The sequence below is a fragment of the Solea senegalensis genome, linkage group LG2 (genome assembly GCF_019176455.1).
Source record: "Solea senegalensis isolate Sse05_10M linkage group LG2, IFAPA_SoseM_1, whole genome shotgun sequence".
Classification (NCBI taxonomy): domain Eukaryota; kingdom Metazoa; phylum Chordata; class Actinopteri; order Pleuronectiformes; family Soleidae; genus Solea; species Solea senegalensis.
Window position 1 is genome coordinate 28,979,481 of NC_058022.1, and position 17,195 is coordinate 28,996,675.

At 40.2% G+C, this 17,195-nt stretch overlaps 1 protein-coding gene across 1 annotated transcript in view; it reads left to right on the forward strand.

Moving 5' to 3' along the window:
• LOC122784346 (activin receptor type-2A-like) overlaps positions 1-16,732 on the forward strand; it is a 40,098-nt gene extending 23,366 nt beyond the window's left edge. The window contains exons 5-11 of the mRNA XM_044049588.1: positions 8,429-8,572; positions 8,694-8,837; positions 11,103-11,248; positions 11,347-11,461; positions 11,945-12,083; positions 12,171-12,301; positions 12,978-16,732. Of these exons, the coding sequence (XP_043905523.1) occupies positions 8,429-8,572; positions 8,694-8,837; positions 11,103-11,248; positions 11,347-11,461; positions 11,945-12,083; positions 12,171-12,301; positions 12,978-13,172 (1,014 nt within the window). The 3' untranslated portion in view covers positions 13,173-16,732. The remainder of the gene's footprint in view (positions 1-8,428; positions 8,573-8,693; positions 8,838-11,102; positions 11,249-11,346; positions 11,462-11,944; positions 12,084-12,170; positions 12,302-12,977) is intronic.
• Positions 16,733-17,195: the final 463 nt, after the last annotated feature.

Sequence of the window (17,195 nt, forward strand, 5' to 3'; positions counted from 1 at the left end):
AACTATATTTGCAAGCCCTGTTTATTTCACATGCAGATTCTGGTGTAAATGAAGGAACCCAGTTTAGATGGAGAAAGATATTAATAAACCAGTGGGGTTCAAAAGGAGATGGATGGAGTGGGAGGAAATATGTCATGTATCATGTATCTATTATTTTTCTTTTTTGTTGTTATTGTTGACAAATGTGTTTCTGTGTTGCGCCACAGGCTGTATTTAAAAAAAGCAGAGGTGACTGACTGTTTTAGTCACTCCAGCAGGTCACTTTGCAAAGTCACTGAGGATAGCTTCTAGCAACTGTGGAGTAAAAACACACACCTTCTGTTCCACGACAAGTTAGTGAATTAGATGGTGGAAAACCTGGCTGATGAAAATCAGATTATGCAAGAGGACGTTTTCTGGATTTCCTATTTTCGGGAGAGTGAAATGTGAAATTTGAAATGGCAGCAAATCAAATGTACTTGAGTGGTTATTTCACAGTGGTTATGTTGTGAAGCACAAACACAAGCAATTCAGACGTGAGCTTGGTTTAACCATTTGTCAGTCAAGGCAGCCCTAGTTAGCTCAAGTATGAAGTTAACCTTACTGTCTTAGCTTTTGAATGTGATTTGATTTTAATTTGCTTGTTAATGCCACAACAAAGACGACTTGACAAATAAACAAGGGTCAGTAGATCAGCCCTATGCTTTCCCTCGCTCATTTCTCTGTGCTGCTTGTATCTTAGCATAATACGAATACTTTTTCTTTTAATTTGTCAGCAACAATTTGCCTACCTCTTTTATTTTAGTCAGATTTCAATATGCCCTGTGTGAAGGGGAAGTCATTATCATTGTTCTGGTTTATCAAATATATTAGTAATAGTTATTTATTATAATTTACTTCCTCGGTTTCTGAACAAGATGCTTGAGGCAGCTACAGTGCTGGTTCCTTTAAGATCCAAATATGTAACGTATTGGTATTAAAACAGCTTGTTTTTCACATTAATGATCCAACAACTAATACAGGATAAGGTAAGCTAAAGCCCAAACAGCATGAAAATAAGTAGGTACATTCATGTCATTACAAAATTGAATTTAGAAGATCAGATAGATTATTAAATGCAGAAACCTATCACCTCAAATTTTTATATGCTTCATTACTCTTTTTAGTCATCTTAAAGGTAGGGTTGGAGATCCTGGAAAAACTGTTTGAGCAGGCTACAGTACATTTTGAATTCAGAAGTCCAAGCCCCTGTCTTCAGACTTCCCTTCAAATTTACGCCTCCAGAGCACAGGAACGCGCAATGCTTGTTCACAAAGAGTGTTGGTGGCACAGCATCTGTAACTTTCAGTACCTTTGGGTGACTTTAACGTTTTTGGATACTTGTTCAAATGACAACGTGATGCCGAAAAACAACAAACACTCTCAAAAGATCACAAAGACATACAATTAACCTACCTGTCCAGTAGAAATAGGGCCGCCATGTCATCACTTTGCAGCCCTTTCTGGGCTTTCAGTTGTCGTTGCCGCTCAAATGCAGCACCAATGTTCTCTCTGGTCTTGGATCGCGCTGCATCAGCCTTTTTCTTGGCAGTAGCTTTCTCAAAAACCTGTTGTTGGCACCTTTTCTGCCATAATGTTGCTGCAAATGTCTCGTTTCTCGTTATATTTTTAGCAAGCTAGCACAAGCTCTGGCGTTGTCTTCTGAGCATGCACGATTAGTGTACAAGTGGTTACAATTGGGTTGTGAAGAGGATTTTAAGCAATACAGTAAAAAATGCTCCAGAAAATGATCTCCCACTCTACCCTGAACAGTGATTGTCTTTCTCTTCAGTGAATAGTTCCCTTTGCAAGGAATTGAGACATAGATTCATAATGCAAAAGTAGTTGTTCCCATCTAAATATAGATAATACTACAGCTGAACTTTCTTTTGTAGTTGTTGTCTGTACATTGACCTAGGCTGGAGGTTGTGCTTCAAAGTGGTTTTCATTAAATAACTCATGCTTGAGTTTGTTGCACACATAAAATTAACTTTTTAAACAGATTAAATCTAGTTTAAGATTCGGAGAAAAAAAAATGTTTGTGGCACAATAACTTTATTTCCCACAGTCATGGTGCCATCATGGACTGCATATTTGCCACCAAGCCTCCATTATTCAGACTTCGGTGTGAAGTGGAGGCAAACTGGATTGGATTCACAAACCTGGAGCCCTTTAACTTAAACCAGGACCGGGATCCCTTTTTTCCTAATTTTATCGTATCTTCCATTCAATTGTGACTAGCGTCATCATTTACTACCTACTTAGATCTTGTTTATCTGGGTGCAGCTTTACAAAGATCTCCCCAAAGCCAGTGGGGAGATCTTTGTAAAGCTGCACCCAGATAAACAAGTTCTTAGTCATTTAAGTTTGAGTTTTTGTTTGTAGTCTTTCATCAGTTGCTGTCTTAAATGACAAAAAATCCTAAACATGGTCCATGGTTGAGAAAGCTCTGAGCTTTGTGTTGCTTTAAGCTTATGGGCTTTCATTCTCTTTCTTAAATCACAATTTCAGTGTTATTTGATTGTTGTGGGTACATTGAAACAGTAGGATGCATCTGTCATTAGGTTGCTTTTGTTCTCAACTTTGTATTTATGTGAGTTTGGTTTTACTGTGATCTAGTACTTTTTGTTTTCTTTTTCCACATTGGTCGGTTCATTTTCGATTGCTTTGCTTAACACTTTCATTTAAGTTGATAAAATGAATCATCTTGCCTTTGTTCTCATGCTTATTAACAAACAGACCTGTGACCCTTTGTGTGTCCCAGACCACAGCTTTGGAAGCCCTGGTCTGGAGCACAAGTGGGAGCGAAAGGCTGTTGAGGGACGACATATCAACTCCGACTTTTTACCTGCTTCTATTTCATCCACTAACTGACAGAAAATAGCAATAATTTCTCTGTTTGCTTCTTATGTTCCTTTTTCGACAAGCACGCCTTTCACATTATGGTGGAGGTAAGAGCAGTTTTACTGAAGTTGAAGCACTGTTAGCCCTCCCTCCCCCTTTTTGGGTTCAGAGCTTGGTATGAATTCTCCACCCTTAATCTCAGAGCACCATTTTGTACCTTTTGCTTTTTTTTTTTTATTGCGTCTCGTTTACTTGGTTCGCAACACATTTTTGTCTGTTATATTCCTTTTTTCTGCCTGGGTTTATTGCATGGATGGATGTCTGTTGTGTTCCCTGCTGAAAATATATTGTGCATGGTGGAAAGTGGCCAACATGGCCCTGAATGCAGCCCCCCCTCCCCAGCACTTTTTTTTGGTATGAATGTCCATCTCTGATGTTTATGTAATTCATTGTTTGTACTGTGACCCATTTTCCAAAATGGTATCTGCTAGACCTATGGCTTTCCTCATGCAGAGAGACAACGCACAAGGTGTTTCAAAACTGAAACTGCAGCATGCTTTTCCATTTTACATGCAGACTGAGGACGAGTGCAGATGCAATTTGCAAAAGTAGGAGCATTGCCATTTACCTGGAACATTTTCAATTCAGAGAGTGTAAATAACTTGAGTACAAGAGCAGCGTAAGCCTTCACATATGTGCCCTGGCTCAAAATTGAAAAAGAAATAACTGAAAATGGGGAAAAAGAGAAGGGAGCTCACAAAATAAAACCAAGGGCGTTAATATTCTGTTCCGCTGTAATTTCTGGTTTTCATCTTGTTCAAAAGTCATGGCACTTTTATCACTGTGTACCTGACCTGGACCTAAACACAGTTCAAACCAAGCCCTCACAGACCTGTGTGGGTGTTATAGATGAAGGTGTAACCCGATTAAGCTATGGGAGATGGTTTAGAGATGAGAAGAAAGGAATGAAGCAGCAGATTCTGTTTTCCTGTTTCCTGTGGTCTGCTGACTAAGTGTAATGCGCCCCGTTTTGAGGCCACGGCGCCCTGTGATCGGACAAGGGATCCAGTGACTCCCAAGGGACGCTGGGCCTGGCCGCCTCGTCAGGCAGAAGCCAGGAAAATAGACGAGAGTTTCCAATAAACAATGCAGATGCAAGGAAAGAAACAAATCCTGCAATAACTGGTGTCATCAAAGTGTTATCTTGGACAAACAGAAGAGCAACTATGACTTGCTTTAAACGTGAAGCAGCTTTTGTATCCACCATCACATCATCACCCATAAACCCATTAATAATCTTTTAACATCAAAGTCACGGTCAAACTGTCATGTCTGTTGCGAGGCAGAGTAACTGAGCAGGAATTCACCCTGGACTCAGACTTAACGACAGCCTGCTTTATGCCCTTGAACCATCATGGTATTTTGATCACGGCTGTCCTTCAATGGTCATTTTCTCATGCACCTCATGATCAGAGGAGGTGTCTTATATTTCACTCAACTCAGTGGCTTCACAAGAATTTGGTGTTGGAGATATTTGTGCGGACATACCAATGTCATTGTAAGGCAGCGCAGTCGAGACAGAGCAGGAAAGCATAAAACAGTGCAGCCATCAGTCAGTACGTTTACATGCCACTGGGGAAAAAACTTAAAGGTATAATTATTGTGTTCGTCTGACTAAAACCACTTTTAAGACTTTTAAATGGACTTGAATGATTATTTGTTTTTGTAGGTTAATGGGCCATTCTGAGACCAACCAGAAAAATGAGAATATATTGAATATCCACTGATGATGGTTGCAAAAATGAATCTGTTTGAATGGAAGTCTATGGGAAAAGGACCCGACGTCCAACCTGATTTATAACAACAATATAAAATTGTATGGTCTCAATCGCTAGTTTTCAAGTCTTCAAATGATTTCAGGTGTTCTTCAAATAGACAGTTTTGTCAATTATGTTAAACTTATGTAAGGAATGTACAGCATGTGTGAAAAACAGTGTGACTGACAGCTAGTATCTTCCATTAGGAGCCTCATTGCAGGTGATGCCTCTGAATGTCTGGTTGCACAATGTCGACATGGTGCGACTGAATCACAGTTCTGGCTTCAAAACGAGAGTTCAGATTCTTGTGGGTGACATCACGACCTTTGGCCTCTTTTCAAACATTTAACAAATGCCGTCACTCGAAGATCGACTTGTTTGTTCATGTAATCTTTTCAGAACATTGTGCATCACTTAGCTGCTGCAGTTCATGTAATTGTACATTTACAAGTGCATTTTCTACCTTTTGTTGTGATGCAAGCAAAAACTAGTGTTGGACGGTGTACTTTCATACTGAAAACCGGTATTTATTTCTTCTGTGGTATAATTTTTTTGTGAAAATCAGAAAGTGACGCAGCAAAACACTGTTGGACAGGGAAACCTTTTCGCTGCCACACCACAGATGCTAAGGGCTTAGCTGAGGCAGTAACTGTGGTAGTAACTGCAGCAATCAGCACTTTATCACACCAACTTAGCAGAATACATGTATTATTAGAGTACAAATAATATATGCAGTTACACACACGCACACTGAACTGCACCTCTCTCGCTTGCTCAAGAGAAAAATGTCTTTGTATTTTGTGAAACTGTTGAAATTTTCAATAATACTGCACTATTTGGTCATACCACCCAGCACTAGCAAAAACCCAGACATATTCCTGCATATTCACTTTTATTCCTTTCCACTGCTGCAGGTCTATTGAAAAAGGTTGAAACCAAATATCTGTCAGTTTTATGTCGGTTGTTCCTCAAGCTCTGGTCATGCCACGAAATGCACCTCACATAAGATCTGAAATTACAGCCTGCCACTACCAAGTACCAAATCCTTCAACTTTAGTGGATAAATCAATAAGGGTCACTCATCAAACTACACCATATGTTTCTAAGATGATTAACGCGGGATAGCATGTAGAGATCACTCTTGAGCTAATCAAATTCGAGCTAAACTTCTAGTTCTTTTCTGTCTGAAGGCCTGACTATGAAAACCATACGTGAAACATGTATCTGAATCAAAGCTGTAATTTCATTCTTTTTGGTGCAATGTTTTCATGTGGAGGGTTTTTCAGGGTCCTTACATGGGAACATTCGGGCTTCTCTGTAATCCAACCTCGGCACCATCATGGGTAATTTTCCCCATCATTTGGCTGGCATTTGGTGTGAAAGCGGAGGGGAGAGACAGCAGGTCTGCCTCGCAGCTCTCTGTCAGAGAGGAAAGGCTTTAAGTAAACACACCAGTTCCCACTCGAAGCCCCTTTCCCCCCCTTCTCCACTGCCCTGATGGAAATCCTGCTCCATATTTATACCAAAAAAAACAACAACAAATACTTTTATTTATTCATGCAGAGCTCCTTGTTAAATAAGCAGAAATTGTTATTATTACAATAATTGCACCACCACAGCGTCAATAATACATTAGATGGGATTAATGTTTCTTTGAAGGTATTTGGTGTGTGAATGTGGTACTGAAACCAAAACAACTATTCCAGGCTGAAGAACATGAATCATTTATAATAAAAATTCAGAGAAATAAACTGGTTATAATAAAACAGAATGCCGTAGAATTGAGGATGGTGTCGTACAATATAGTCGTCATTATGGGCTTGGATGGAGCAACTTGGACTGTATGCATCATGTGTTAGTGGATCAGTTTACAAATGTTCAATATCATTTGTCTGCACTACATGTTTGTCTGTTTATTTTACCTGTTACTCCTTGATTTTCTTTCATAACAGAATGGGGACTTATAATAATAATGTAATTCATTTATTTGCGGTGGAAATTCCTTTATTTAAACAGCTTTATTTGTGCAAAATGTCGCACTGAACCATCGTCAGTATTAAATGACGCAAGTCTTTTTGTTGTTTAACTACTTACAAAAATGTTCTGAGACTGAGAAATTGGAGTCTAAAATGGTGAAACGCTTCTCTTCGTTTATGTTTTTACGTGCAGTTCATGACCAGGCATCAGATTTCCACTTGATAAAAATCAAACTCATAAATTATATACAGTAAGCTTCAGTAGCAGCAATAATCTTGTTGGGACAGGTATTAAAAAACCTGAAGCTACTTCTCCCGGTTTTACTACTCCTGCAGTTAAATGCTTTTTGGCTTTTTCCTGGCTGCACCGCTTTAACTCATTTTTCACTGTGGGAAGAAAGGGATATTGTCGGAAAGGATTTTATGCCAAACAGTACATGCAGCAGCAGAGGTAACCTGTGTGCTGGAATGTACCCTATCCAAAGGAACCTTATTTTTCTGATTGTTGTTTCCATCAAACCTTGGAAGTGTGAAAAAAAAGGAGGAGGTTTTTTTACGGGAAGATAAGAAAACAGACCAGGATTGATATATTATCACAGTGTGTGAGTGGATCCTGTCTGTGGGCCTCAGGGTCTTAAAACTTGCTCCAGCTTATCAAGCACCTTGTAAGCCTTCAGTTCATGTAAAAACATGAACACTGCTGTGGTTGTTTGGGAAAAAGATTTTTCTTTTTTACTGACAGCCACGACACAGAGGCACGGAAGTAAAGTCGAGATTTTTACAGCAGCATATCTGGTTTCATCAAAGGCCATCAGTCATGTGCTGGTCTTTCTGCTCTACCTTTTATCCTTTGGAAATGTGACTCCCTCACTGTGTGCTCCTTTTTAACCTTCCCCGCTCAAGCCTCTCTCTCTCTGTCTCTCTCCTTGTGTCCCTCTATCCTCACTCGCCCTCTGTCCTTCTCTGTGAATTCACATGTGAAAGTGATCAGCATAATCCTGATCACCAGCTGTGTTTAACATGCTTTAGACTTGAAACACTTGGACTCCATGCATTTAATTTTCTTTATATGGGATTACACTTGAATACACGACACAGACTTGAGATTTGACTTATCAGGGTTTCACACAATGTCTTTGTTTAACCATTTGATCATTGTAATTAGGAATTATACAGTGTGGCCTTCTTCATATTCATTCATCTCGAGGCTTATAATGTCATGTGCCTTGCTCATGGTTAGTTTATATTTTAACTTCCCCCTGCAACTCATTGGCATCAAACTGGCGTCCTTCCAGTTTCCTCTGTAAACTGAAGGCAAATCTGTTAGCAAATGTAGCCCTGAGGGTTTTAACTGAATTTAAATGAATAACTAAATTCTACTTTGTAAGCTGTGTCTTCGCTATCACAAATACATTTAAAAAATGCAGCATTTCTAATGAGGTCTTTATCAAGTGCTTTCACAATTTAATAAAACAAGCAACAGATAATATAACATAAATAAAGTATGTTTAACAAAAAAAAGAAATGAGAAGGCAAAGAAAAATAATAATAGGAGAGCACCATCCCATTAAAGCCAGTCTATAAATGTAAGGTGTAATATGTGATTTAAGATGCGATGATGATATTGATTCTGCTGGCCTGAGCTCTTCAGGATAACTCTCTCTGAGACCAAGGATGCTTGTAACCCAATGCTCTTAAAGCTTTAGAAAGAAAAATAAATAAATAAGAATATAGAATGACGATGTCCTCCCTTTTTGTCCACTTTCTCTGCAGGATCCTGGCCCCTCACCCCCATCCCCCATTATGGGACACAAACCCTTGCAACTGATTGAGGTGAAAGCCAGGGGCCGCTTTGGGTGCGTGTGGAAAGCCCAGCTGCTGAACGACTACGTGGCCGTCAAGATCTTCCCGATTCAGGTCTGCGACTGGACACTGTAGCTTTGCTCACTTTTGACTCTTCTGAACGGTGGAGATGGTGAGGTTGGAGCCTGTGAATAAATGTAAAACCATCTGTATCCGTCTTTCCGCTCTGGTGTAGGACAAGCTGTCTTGGCAGAACGAGTATGAGATGTACAGCGTGAACGGCATGAAGCACGAGAACCTCCTCCACTTTATTGGTGTGGAGAAGAGGAACAACAACCTGGACCTAGAGCTGTGGCTCATCACCGCCTACCATGACAAGGTATACTACTAGTGATAGAGATATACCACAAGCAAATAAGAGTCTAGTTTAATTGATTTTCTGATACAGTTCAGTATTTTCAATAAATGCCTCTTTCAACCGAATTACATGTTGAATAAATGAGCTGTGTCAACATGCAGCGAAGGCAGAAGCTCATATTTTGTGGAATTACAACACTGGTAAAGGTTTTGTCTTGGTTTTGAGATTTGTAGGTTGTTGGTTCTTTAAAGTTTACATGCAAATAAACCGTGTGTCAAAACTAGGTCTGAACTTTGTGTTTAGACTTGGAAATTATTGCTGTACTCTGCAATACAGAAAGGTGAAAGGATGAAAAGTAAGCTGGTCGTAACAATTAAATAATTCCTACTAATACTAAAGCTGAAATACTCAAAAGTATTCCATAACTGAATAACTGATCATTTAAGGCCAGTTATGGTTAATTGGAGTAAAGTTACAGGGGATAAGTGCTGAGCTACATTTACCACGCATTCAAAAATAATTTCTGGTTGTGCTGCCAGTTTTCTTTTTTTCATTTGTGTCCGTATTACTACACCACTGTGTCCATGTTAATGTGGTGATGTAGCGGTCATGCATATTGTACACAGAACAAAGAATGGCCCTCGAGGGCAGGCGGCTAACTTATGTTGTAGAAAGCATACCTTGATTTGTCAAGAACTTTTTTTGATTCTTTTAAAGCGTCGTTTTGTCAGAGAAGCTAGTCGCAAGCTTTGTGAGCCCCGTCGTGCTTCTTCTCCCTCTCAACCACGGTCTTTGTAGCACTTGGGGCTTTAAGTCCCTCTGTGCTTTGAGGGTCATTACCGACAAAGTAGAGAGCGACTCTCGTACGCTTCACTTGCTGGAAATTTCCAGCCAGACTCAAGAATTTGAATCTGCGTGCGTGCTTAAAGAACCTTCCTTGCGTGAATAAAGGTTGAAAAATTAAAGGTTGTGGGCGTGGCAAAGAGGCTTTATCCCCAGCAGTACAACTCTTGGACTAATCCACTTAACCCTGGAGCATGTCTAAAAGTGCTACTCTGATTTGTAGCAGCTCTCCAAGTGGAAATAACATTGAAGGAATTTGTTTAAAGTAGTTCTAGGAAAGGTCATACGACTGGAAATATATCAGAAACATGTTTAAGTGCCTTATCGACCATGTACTGCAATTATTTTTCTAAGCCTTTGCGGGATTCATTGCTTAGAATTCGACCTTTTCCTCCTGGGCTGGTGTCAAAGTGTGTCACACCTCGGATTTCGAGCTTGTGTAACAACTGCAACAGTGAATGTTTTCTTGACAGCTGATTTGTGGCACAGTTGTTAATGTATTCAAGCAGCCTGATGTATGTATTTGTAGCATGCAGTGGCTCGCCTCAAAGCTTATGCACTCCTCTAAAATTCCATGAATCAATCTTATCACATTTTTGATGATTGATTCAGAAAGAAAATCAACCGACAATACTGAACGTACACAAGGACAAGCACACGTAGGGATGTCTTTCTGAAAATAGGACAACAGAAATGGTCACGAAACCTTTCCTCTACTGCATGTGTTGGTGCTGCCTTCCCTCTAGTGACCAAACAGTTGAACTGCATCTCAATGGCCACTTGCCAACAGTGACCTTGTGTTATATTGGCATTTATTATGTAAGCACAAAGATGGTGCGTGTAGGATAAGGAAGTAAAACCGATTTAGCTCAAAACATTAGGACACAATTATCCTGTTTATATTTAGATGTTTCCTGACGGAAATGAAGGTCCTCGGAGGTGACCGGTATCTAAAACAGAAACGGTAAAAGTCAAATATCCGCGGAGCAGAACGGTACTAAATCAATGTAGAAATGTAAACAAATCTTTGGTGATAAAGAGCTTGTGTGTGTGCGCTTGGCAAACCTTTCCTTGCCTTGATGTGACTAAATAGATCCACTGTTGTTTTAATCCACGCGGTGTCAATCACTCAGTAGGAGATACATTTAATTTAACACCTCTGTAAAAAGCTCTGAAAGCTTTCTTAGTTCTTTGATAATCATCTTTTCTTTTTTTAAGTATTTAACTTCCTGCTCAAGAAAGAAAAAAACAAAATTTTGATCGTAATGCCTGTCAATTCTATCCTTACTTCGTCACACAGTGTTATATTCAATAAGATTAATTTTTCAATCTTATTACAAACATTTGCAGTGAACTTTTTCTGTTTCTGATGCTTTTTTCTACGCATTGAAAGCATATTTCCTTGCCCTCTCTCTCTCTCTCTCTCTCTCTCTCTCCCTCTAGGGTTCACTGACAGACTACCTAAAGGCCAACGTGGTGTCCTGGAACGAGCTTTGCCACATCAGCCAGTCAGCAGCCCGTGGCCTGGCCTACCTCCATGAGGACATCCCAGGACACAAGGACGGACACAAACCCTCCATTGCTCACAGGTATGTTGGTGGGACACCTGGATATTGGTCCGCTTTTATGAAGACACTGCACTGAGTGATCTGTTGGGACTGAAGATATTTCTTTTGTTGCTTCTTAGGGACATTAAGAGTAAGAATGTGCTGTTGAAGAATAATCTGACAGCCTGCATAGCTGACTTTGGCCTTGCGCTGACATTTGAGGCTGGAAAGTCAGCAGGAGACACACATGGACAGGTAAAATCTACACTTAAAGGTGCATTTTCTGCCATTTTAGGTTGCCTCTGGCTACTCAGACTTACAAAAAAAGATCAAGTTGGACTTCTTGCGTATCGTTAGTAATGGTATTGAGTCACCATTATCTTAGCACCTGTGGGTGGCAGTGTTAGGGTGAAATCTAGAAATAGATAATTATGTTTTAATGTATATTTAAAGGTTTCTAGTTTATTTAAAGACACTTGTATGACACAGATTTGTTCCTTTGTGTTCAACATCGCTTTTTGTGTAAAGCTCCAATGAATTTGCTCTAAATGACTTATTTTAATGGTTTATAAATCATGTTTATCTGATTCTGTTTTTGTTTTGGTTGGATTTTGACCTGCAATCTAACACAGTGCACGTCCCTTGATGACTAGAATCACTTCAACTCATCTGTGAGCTGTGTCATGACCTTTTGTACATAATGCAAAACATTTATCCTTTGACTTTGTTCCATTTCAGGTGGGCACACGGCGCTACATGGCTCCTGAGGTCCTGGAGGGTGCCATCAATTTCCAGCGTGACTCCTTCCTACGCATTGACATGTACGCCTTTGGCCTCGTGCTGTGGGAGCTTGCTTCACGGTGCACGGCTGCCGATGGTAAGATTGAGTCTGAAACGACAGGTTCCTACTGTGTTATTTTGCTCCAGATTAACTTCAGTGTCGGACATGTGGCTCTGTGAACAGGCCCTGTAGACGAGTACATGCTGCCATTTGAGGAGGAGGTGGGTCAGCATCCGTCTCTGGAAGACATGCAGGAGGTTGTTGTGCATAAGAAACTGCGGCCCTGTCTGCGAGACTGCTGGCAGAAACATACGGTGAGAATCGACAACATTCTCTATTGTTTACATAAAGTTTATGAGGACACCTCATACAGTGGTAGGAGTGGCACCCAGTGTGGTGTTCAGATGGTCGTCTACATACGTTGGTTGTAATATTTAGTAGTTATTCTGTCATCTCAAACAAGATTGGTCGTTCTCCTCTGACCTCTGACATCAATAAGGCATTTTCGCCCAGAGAACTGTCCCTCACTAGACATTTTCCTCTTTTTTTCGGACCATTCTCTGTTAACAATAAAGGTAGATGTGCATGCAAATCCATGTAGATTAGCAGTTTCTGAAATACTCAAAGTCAAAGGTCATTTAAATCACCTTTCTTCTCCATGCTGATGCTCATTTTGAACCTCAGTTGCTCGCCTTGACCTTGTGTACCTGCTTACATGCATTGAGTCACTGCCATGTGATTTTTTGGACGAGATATTTGCATCAATAATCAGTTGGCAGGTGAAGATATAACCATTAGAATCATTTAATAGTTTTGAATGTTGTTTATTGCATTACTTTAGTTAAAGACAATAGTAATTTGCCTCTTTTTTTTAGAAGATAAATAAAAAAAATGTTTTGCCTTTAAAAGTCCAAAATAATGAAAAGAGATCATAGAATGAGCAGAGAAGGCTGTGAACGGCCGTGACACTGATCCACTTCTCTCCCTCAGGGTTTGGCCATGCTCTGTGAAACCATCGAGGACTGCTGGGACCACGAGGCTGAGGCTCGCCTGTCCGCCGGCTGTGTCGAGGAGCGCATCGGCCAAATGCAGCGCCAGGCCCCCGTCATCGGCCCCGAGGAGATCGTCACTGTTGTCACCATGGTGACCAACGTGGACCTCCCACCCAAGGAGTCCAGCTTATGATTGGCCAATCGGTTGACACCAGATGAGCTTGGAGAAACATGGATCAACACGAGGGGATGAACAGCCGACCCTGGTTGGTTGGCGGAGTGGTTTTGATTTTGATTTTTTTTTCTCCTTTATTTACATTTTCCTTTTGTTTTTTTCTTTTATCTTTGTTTTCTTTTAAGTGCGGGCCGCTACTCACGTTCAGGAAACACCCTGCGCCCACCTCACCACATCAGTTGATATCCACCTCATTTTGATATGTGTGCCTAAGGATTTTAACATTTTAACAAGTCAAAGCTCTCTCATGTCGAGCAAACGATTCAGGATATTTATGATGACAGACGACATCACTGAGTGACAGTGCTGACATGCTGGGACGTCGACACTCTATACACTTTTATCATGTCTTGTTTTTATACACATATACACACACGTACATACACATAGGAGGGCAACCTGTTCTGCTCGGTTTTCTATGGAGAGAGAAAATCTTGCGGAGGAATTTCACCGAACTCTCAGTGCATTTTAGTGTAACAAAAAAAGAGAAAAAATGGAAAAAAAGAAAATTACCCAGCTCTCAATGCATTTGCTGTTTTCTTGTGTGCGTTTTTTTTTTTTCTCTTTTGAAGAAACGACTATCGTTCTGCCAATAAGCAACGGCTTTTGAATGTTTATAGTGTAATGCTGCTGTACATAGTGTATTATGGACCCAGACGACTTGGTAATCAAGCTTATTTTAAAGGGGGGAGGGGAGGGAGGGGTCCATTTTCAAGCATTACAACGGTTAAAAAAAAACCATAAACCTCCTTCAACCAGGTATACCTCAGTTCAGATGGACACAGTTTAAATTTAGTCCCTCCCTCAGTTCATAGTCATAGCTCCCATCTTCTCAACAACCTTGGCTCTTCATGACATCGCAACAATCTGCTGTCACCCTTGACACTCGCGGGAAACGCGAGTGGACAAAAAAGCCTTGATATGCTCGGTCATACACAGCCGTAAACACATGTGGCGCTCCCTTTTTTCCTCCCCTTTCTCTGTGTCTCAGTTTAGTTTTCGCTCCACTTTTGATTTTTGACTTTATAATAACTCTCCCCGGCTGTTTGTCCGTTTTAGAATGGGGGAAAAAAAAACACACACACGCACCATGATGAATTTGTTGTTTTAAGTGATTATTTTCCGTTTTTTGGTTTGCCGTGTCAACTGTCAACAGAGTAGTGATATCTGTTCGCTGACAAGTCTAATTTTGGCCATGAGATGTGGATATAATAGTATATGTGTTTTATTTCTCTCTGGATTAGTGCTGGGTACCAACTAATGATACCTTGTTTTTTTGGTATTAGTACCAAATCAGAAGACTAAACACTTCAAGGTTGTCAGACTTGTGGAGCTTATTCTTATTGTTCTTTTTTTTATTATTTTGTGAAATCACTTGTGTGTCATCTGATTCTATTTTGAAAAAAAAAAACAGAATGACAACAACAACAAAAAAAATCATCCAATGTGTTAAATTTTGGAAAGGTATTAGGTTTAAAAGTGCAGTTTGGAGGAAGTTTCCGGGGGATACCCAGCCCTACTTTGGAATTGCACCTGTATTTAGCTGAGCCAGCTTGCTTTTGATTTGATTGCACACATCTTTTTCTTTTTTTGGATCACTATCAAGAGCCTCTGCTCTCTTTTGATACACCTCAGGAATCTTTGCTACTCACCACCTCCTTACATCTTCCACTTGTTCCTCCTCATCCTTACCTGTCTTGGACTGGAGTTCTTCCTCTCTCACCAATTCTTATGCTGTCACCCTCCTGCCTCGTCTCTACGTGTAAGGGTTGCTCAGCCATGCTGTTTTAAGAACAGTCCATGTAGATCCGACTAGAGAACTAGTTTGTCGCAAACACACAGCTTGGTTGTTGCCCCATGTGTTTCTCCATCTTTCCAAGCAAGCCAAATAAGGTCTAACTCTGACTCTGGTCATCTACTTAATCAGTCTTTCTGCTGTTTTCAGTGTTACCACCATTTTTTTCAGATTTGATTTGCCTGAGTTGGTGTTTTCTTTTGAACTGGACAGATAGGTGGTGGACATCTTGGGTCATTTGTTTCCCTGAGGTCCCCGAGAAACTGGTCAGACCTTTACTAGCTCTGAACAACAAGCTGGGTAAAAGTACATTGCATGTCTTTCTTCAGATTTAGCCACAACCTGCTTTAAGGTAACAGATTCAGTAGTTTCCACAGTAATGTTGATGTGATTATAAAAAAAAGAAAAGAGAAAAGGATAAAGTGCTTGTGAATTTGCATTTTTAAGTTCCTCACACAGGACTGACAGTCATGGTTCTGAAATCCTGCTGACACCAAAATCTCACAGCTAACCGCAGTTAAGACGAGGGACGTCTCTTTCTCTCTTTCATCCTGGTGCCATTACTACGTGTCCGTATTAGTTACTCTTGTAGATGTCAGGCAAAACGGATGTATCTGTCATTGTTGTGAAGGTAGCAATGACATTTTTGAGTCTTGATTTCCCCTGAGGGACATTGAGCACTGGTGCCGGCAGACCTGCAGTCTCTCCTCAAGCTTTGGGATGGTTTTACAGCACGCTGTTTAAAATCAAGCATTTTAAAATCAAGTTGATGTGGATGGGAGTCTTTCAAACTTGAAGAAATGTCTTTCTGCTGACACATTTCTTATTTATAACAGTTTTAAGTAAACACTAAGATAGAACTAACAGTAATCATGAGCCAAGTAAAACATGTAAAACACTACAATTCTTTTTTTTTTTACAAAATTATTGTCAGAGGAGTCAGTGCAAATCTTCACACAGCAAAAATTCAAATCCGTTACTGAGCTTTATTACTTTAGATCACTCCCATGTACCTCATGTATCCCACGATCCGTGCTCTTATTTACATTTGTCATTTTTCTAATACAGACTTTAAACGGCCAAACAACTTCAGGAAGTGGATGAAACATAAAATCTAAGTATTTTTGCAGTTCAGACACACTTAACTCCTGTTACACTTCTAAAGTGAAGAGGGTCGAGAGTAATGTGACATGTGTGAGATCTGAGGCGATCGCAACGACGACAACAACAACAACACAGCAAACCTGAAGGAAGTTCAAGCCATCATCTTGTTATTCACTCACTGTAGCACGACTACGATATTCACATCGATATCGCTTCCTTTTGCCGCTGCTGTCTTTCAGTTCGCTGCACTTCAGAAACAGCTGTGTTTGGTCCTTGAAGCTCGAACTATCAGGGACGATCAGTACTGCAAACCCCAGCAGCTCCTTAGTAAGAACTACCTCACTCACAGGGATTTCTTTTGGGGAAAAGAGCAAGGCCAAAAAAAGAAAACAGATTATAACCAGGCTTCTCCTTTAGAAAAAAAGGGATTCAAATGGGCACATTTTAATTGGGGTTAAGTTGTGTGCTTTTTTTCTCACCAGTTTGAGATGTCTGGCAAATTAGGGCTAAAAAAAAAAATGTTTTTCTAGAAAGCTTTACATGGGTGAACAGCAGCAGGAGGATTCTTTATATCTCAGTGATTGCTGACTGGCACAAACGCACCAGTATTAGCCCCGCCTTGTTTCCCCCCCACCCACAAAAGTTTGTGTCCTCAAACGGAAAATGTATACACCAGTGTTTTAACAGCCAAGTGTTTTGTTTTTTTAAAGCCTCCAAATGTTGGTTGGTTTCCTGCCAAAGTGTCTGATAGTGTCAACAAACCTATCAGCCACAGATAAAAACTACAGAATAATGATAAGATGTGCCAGCATTTGGTTGGTGGTTTCATCCCGTGACTTTTGGTACATGATAGTGATCTTTATCTTTACAGCTTGACTTTAAACTGCGTGTGAACAACCAGCCCAAACTGACAAATACCATTCAGGGATTCAGTACTATGCTTTTCTAAGTTCTAGCGAGTTATATGCAACCAGTGCCGCAAACTACCCTACACTTCTGTAGGATCAGCTGCAGGAGTGACTTTCAATATACACACACATACAAATAACTTGTAGCATTTTAATTTTAATTTTAATTTTAAT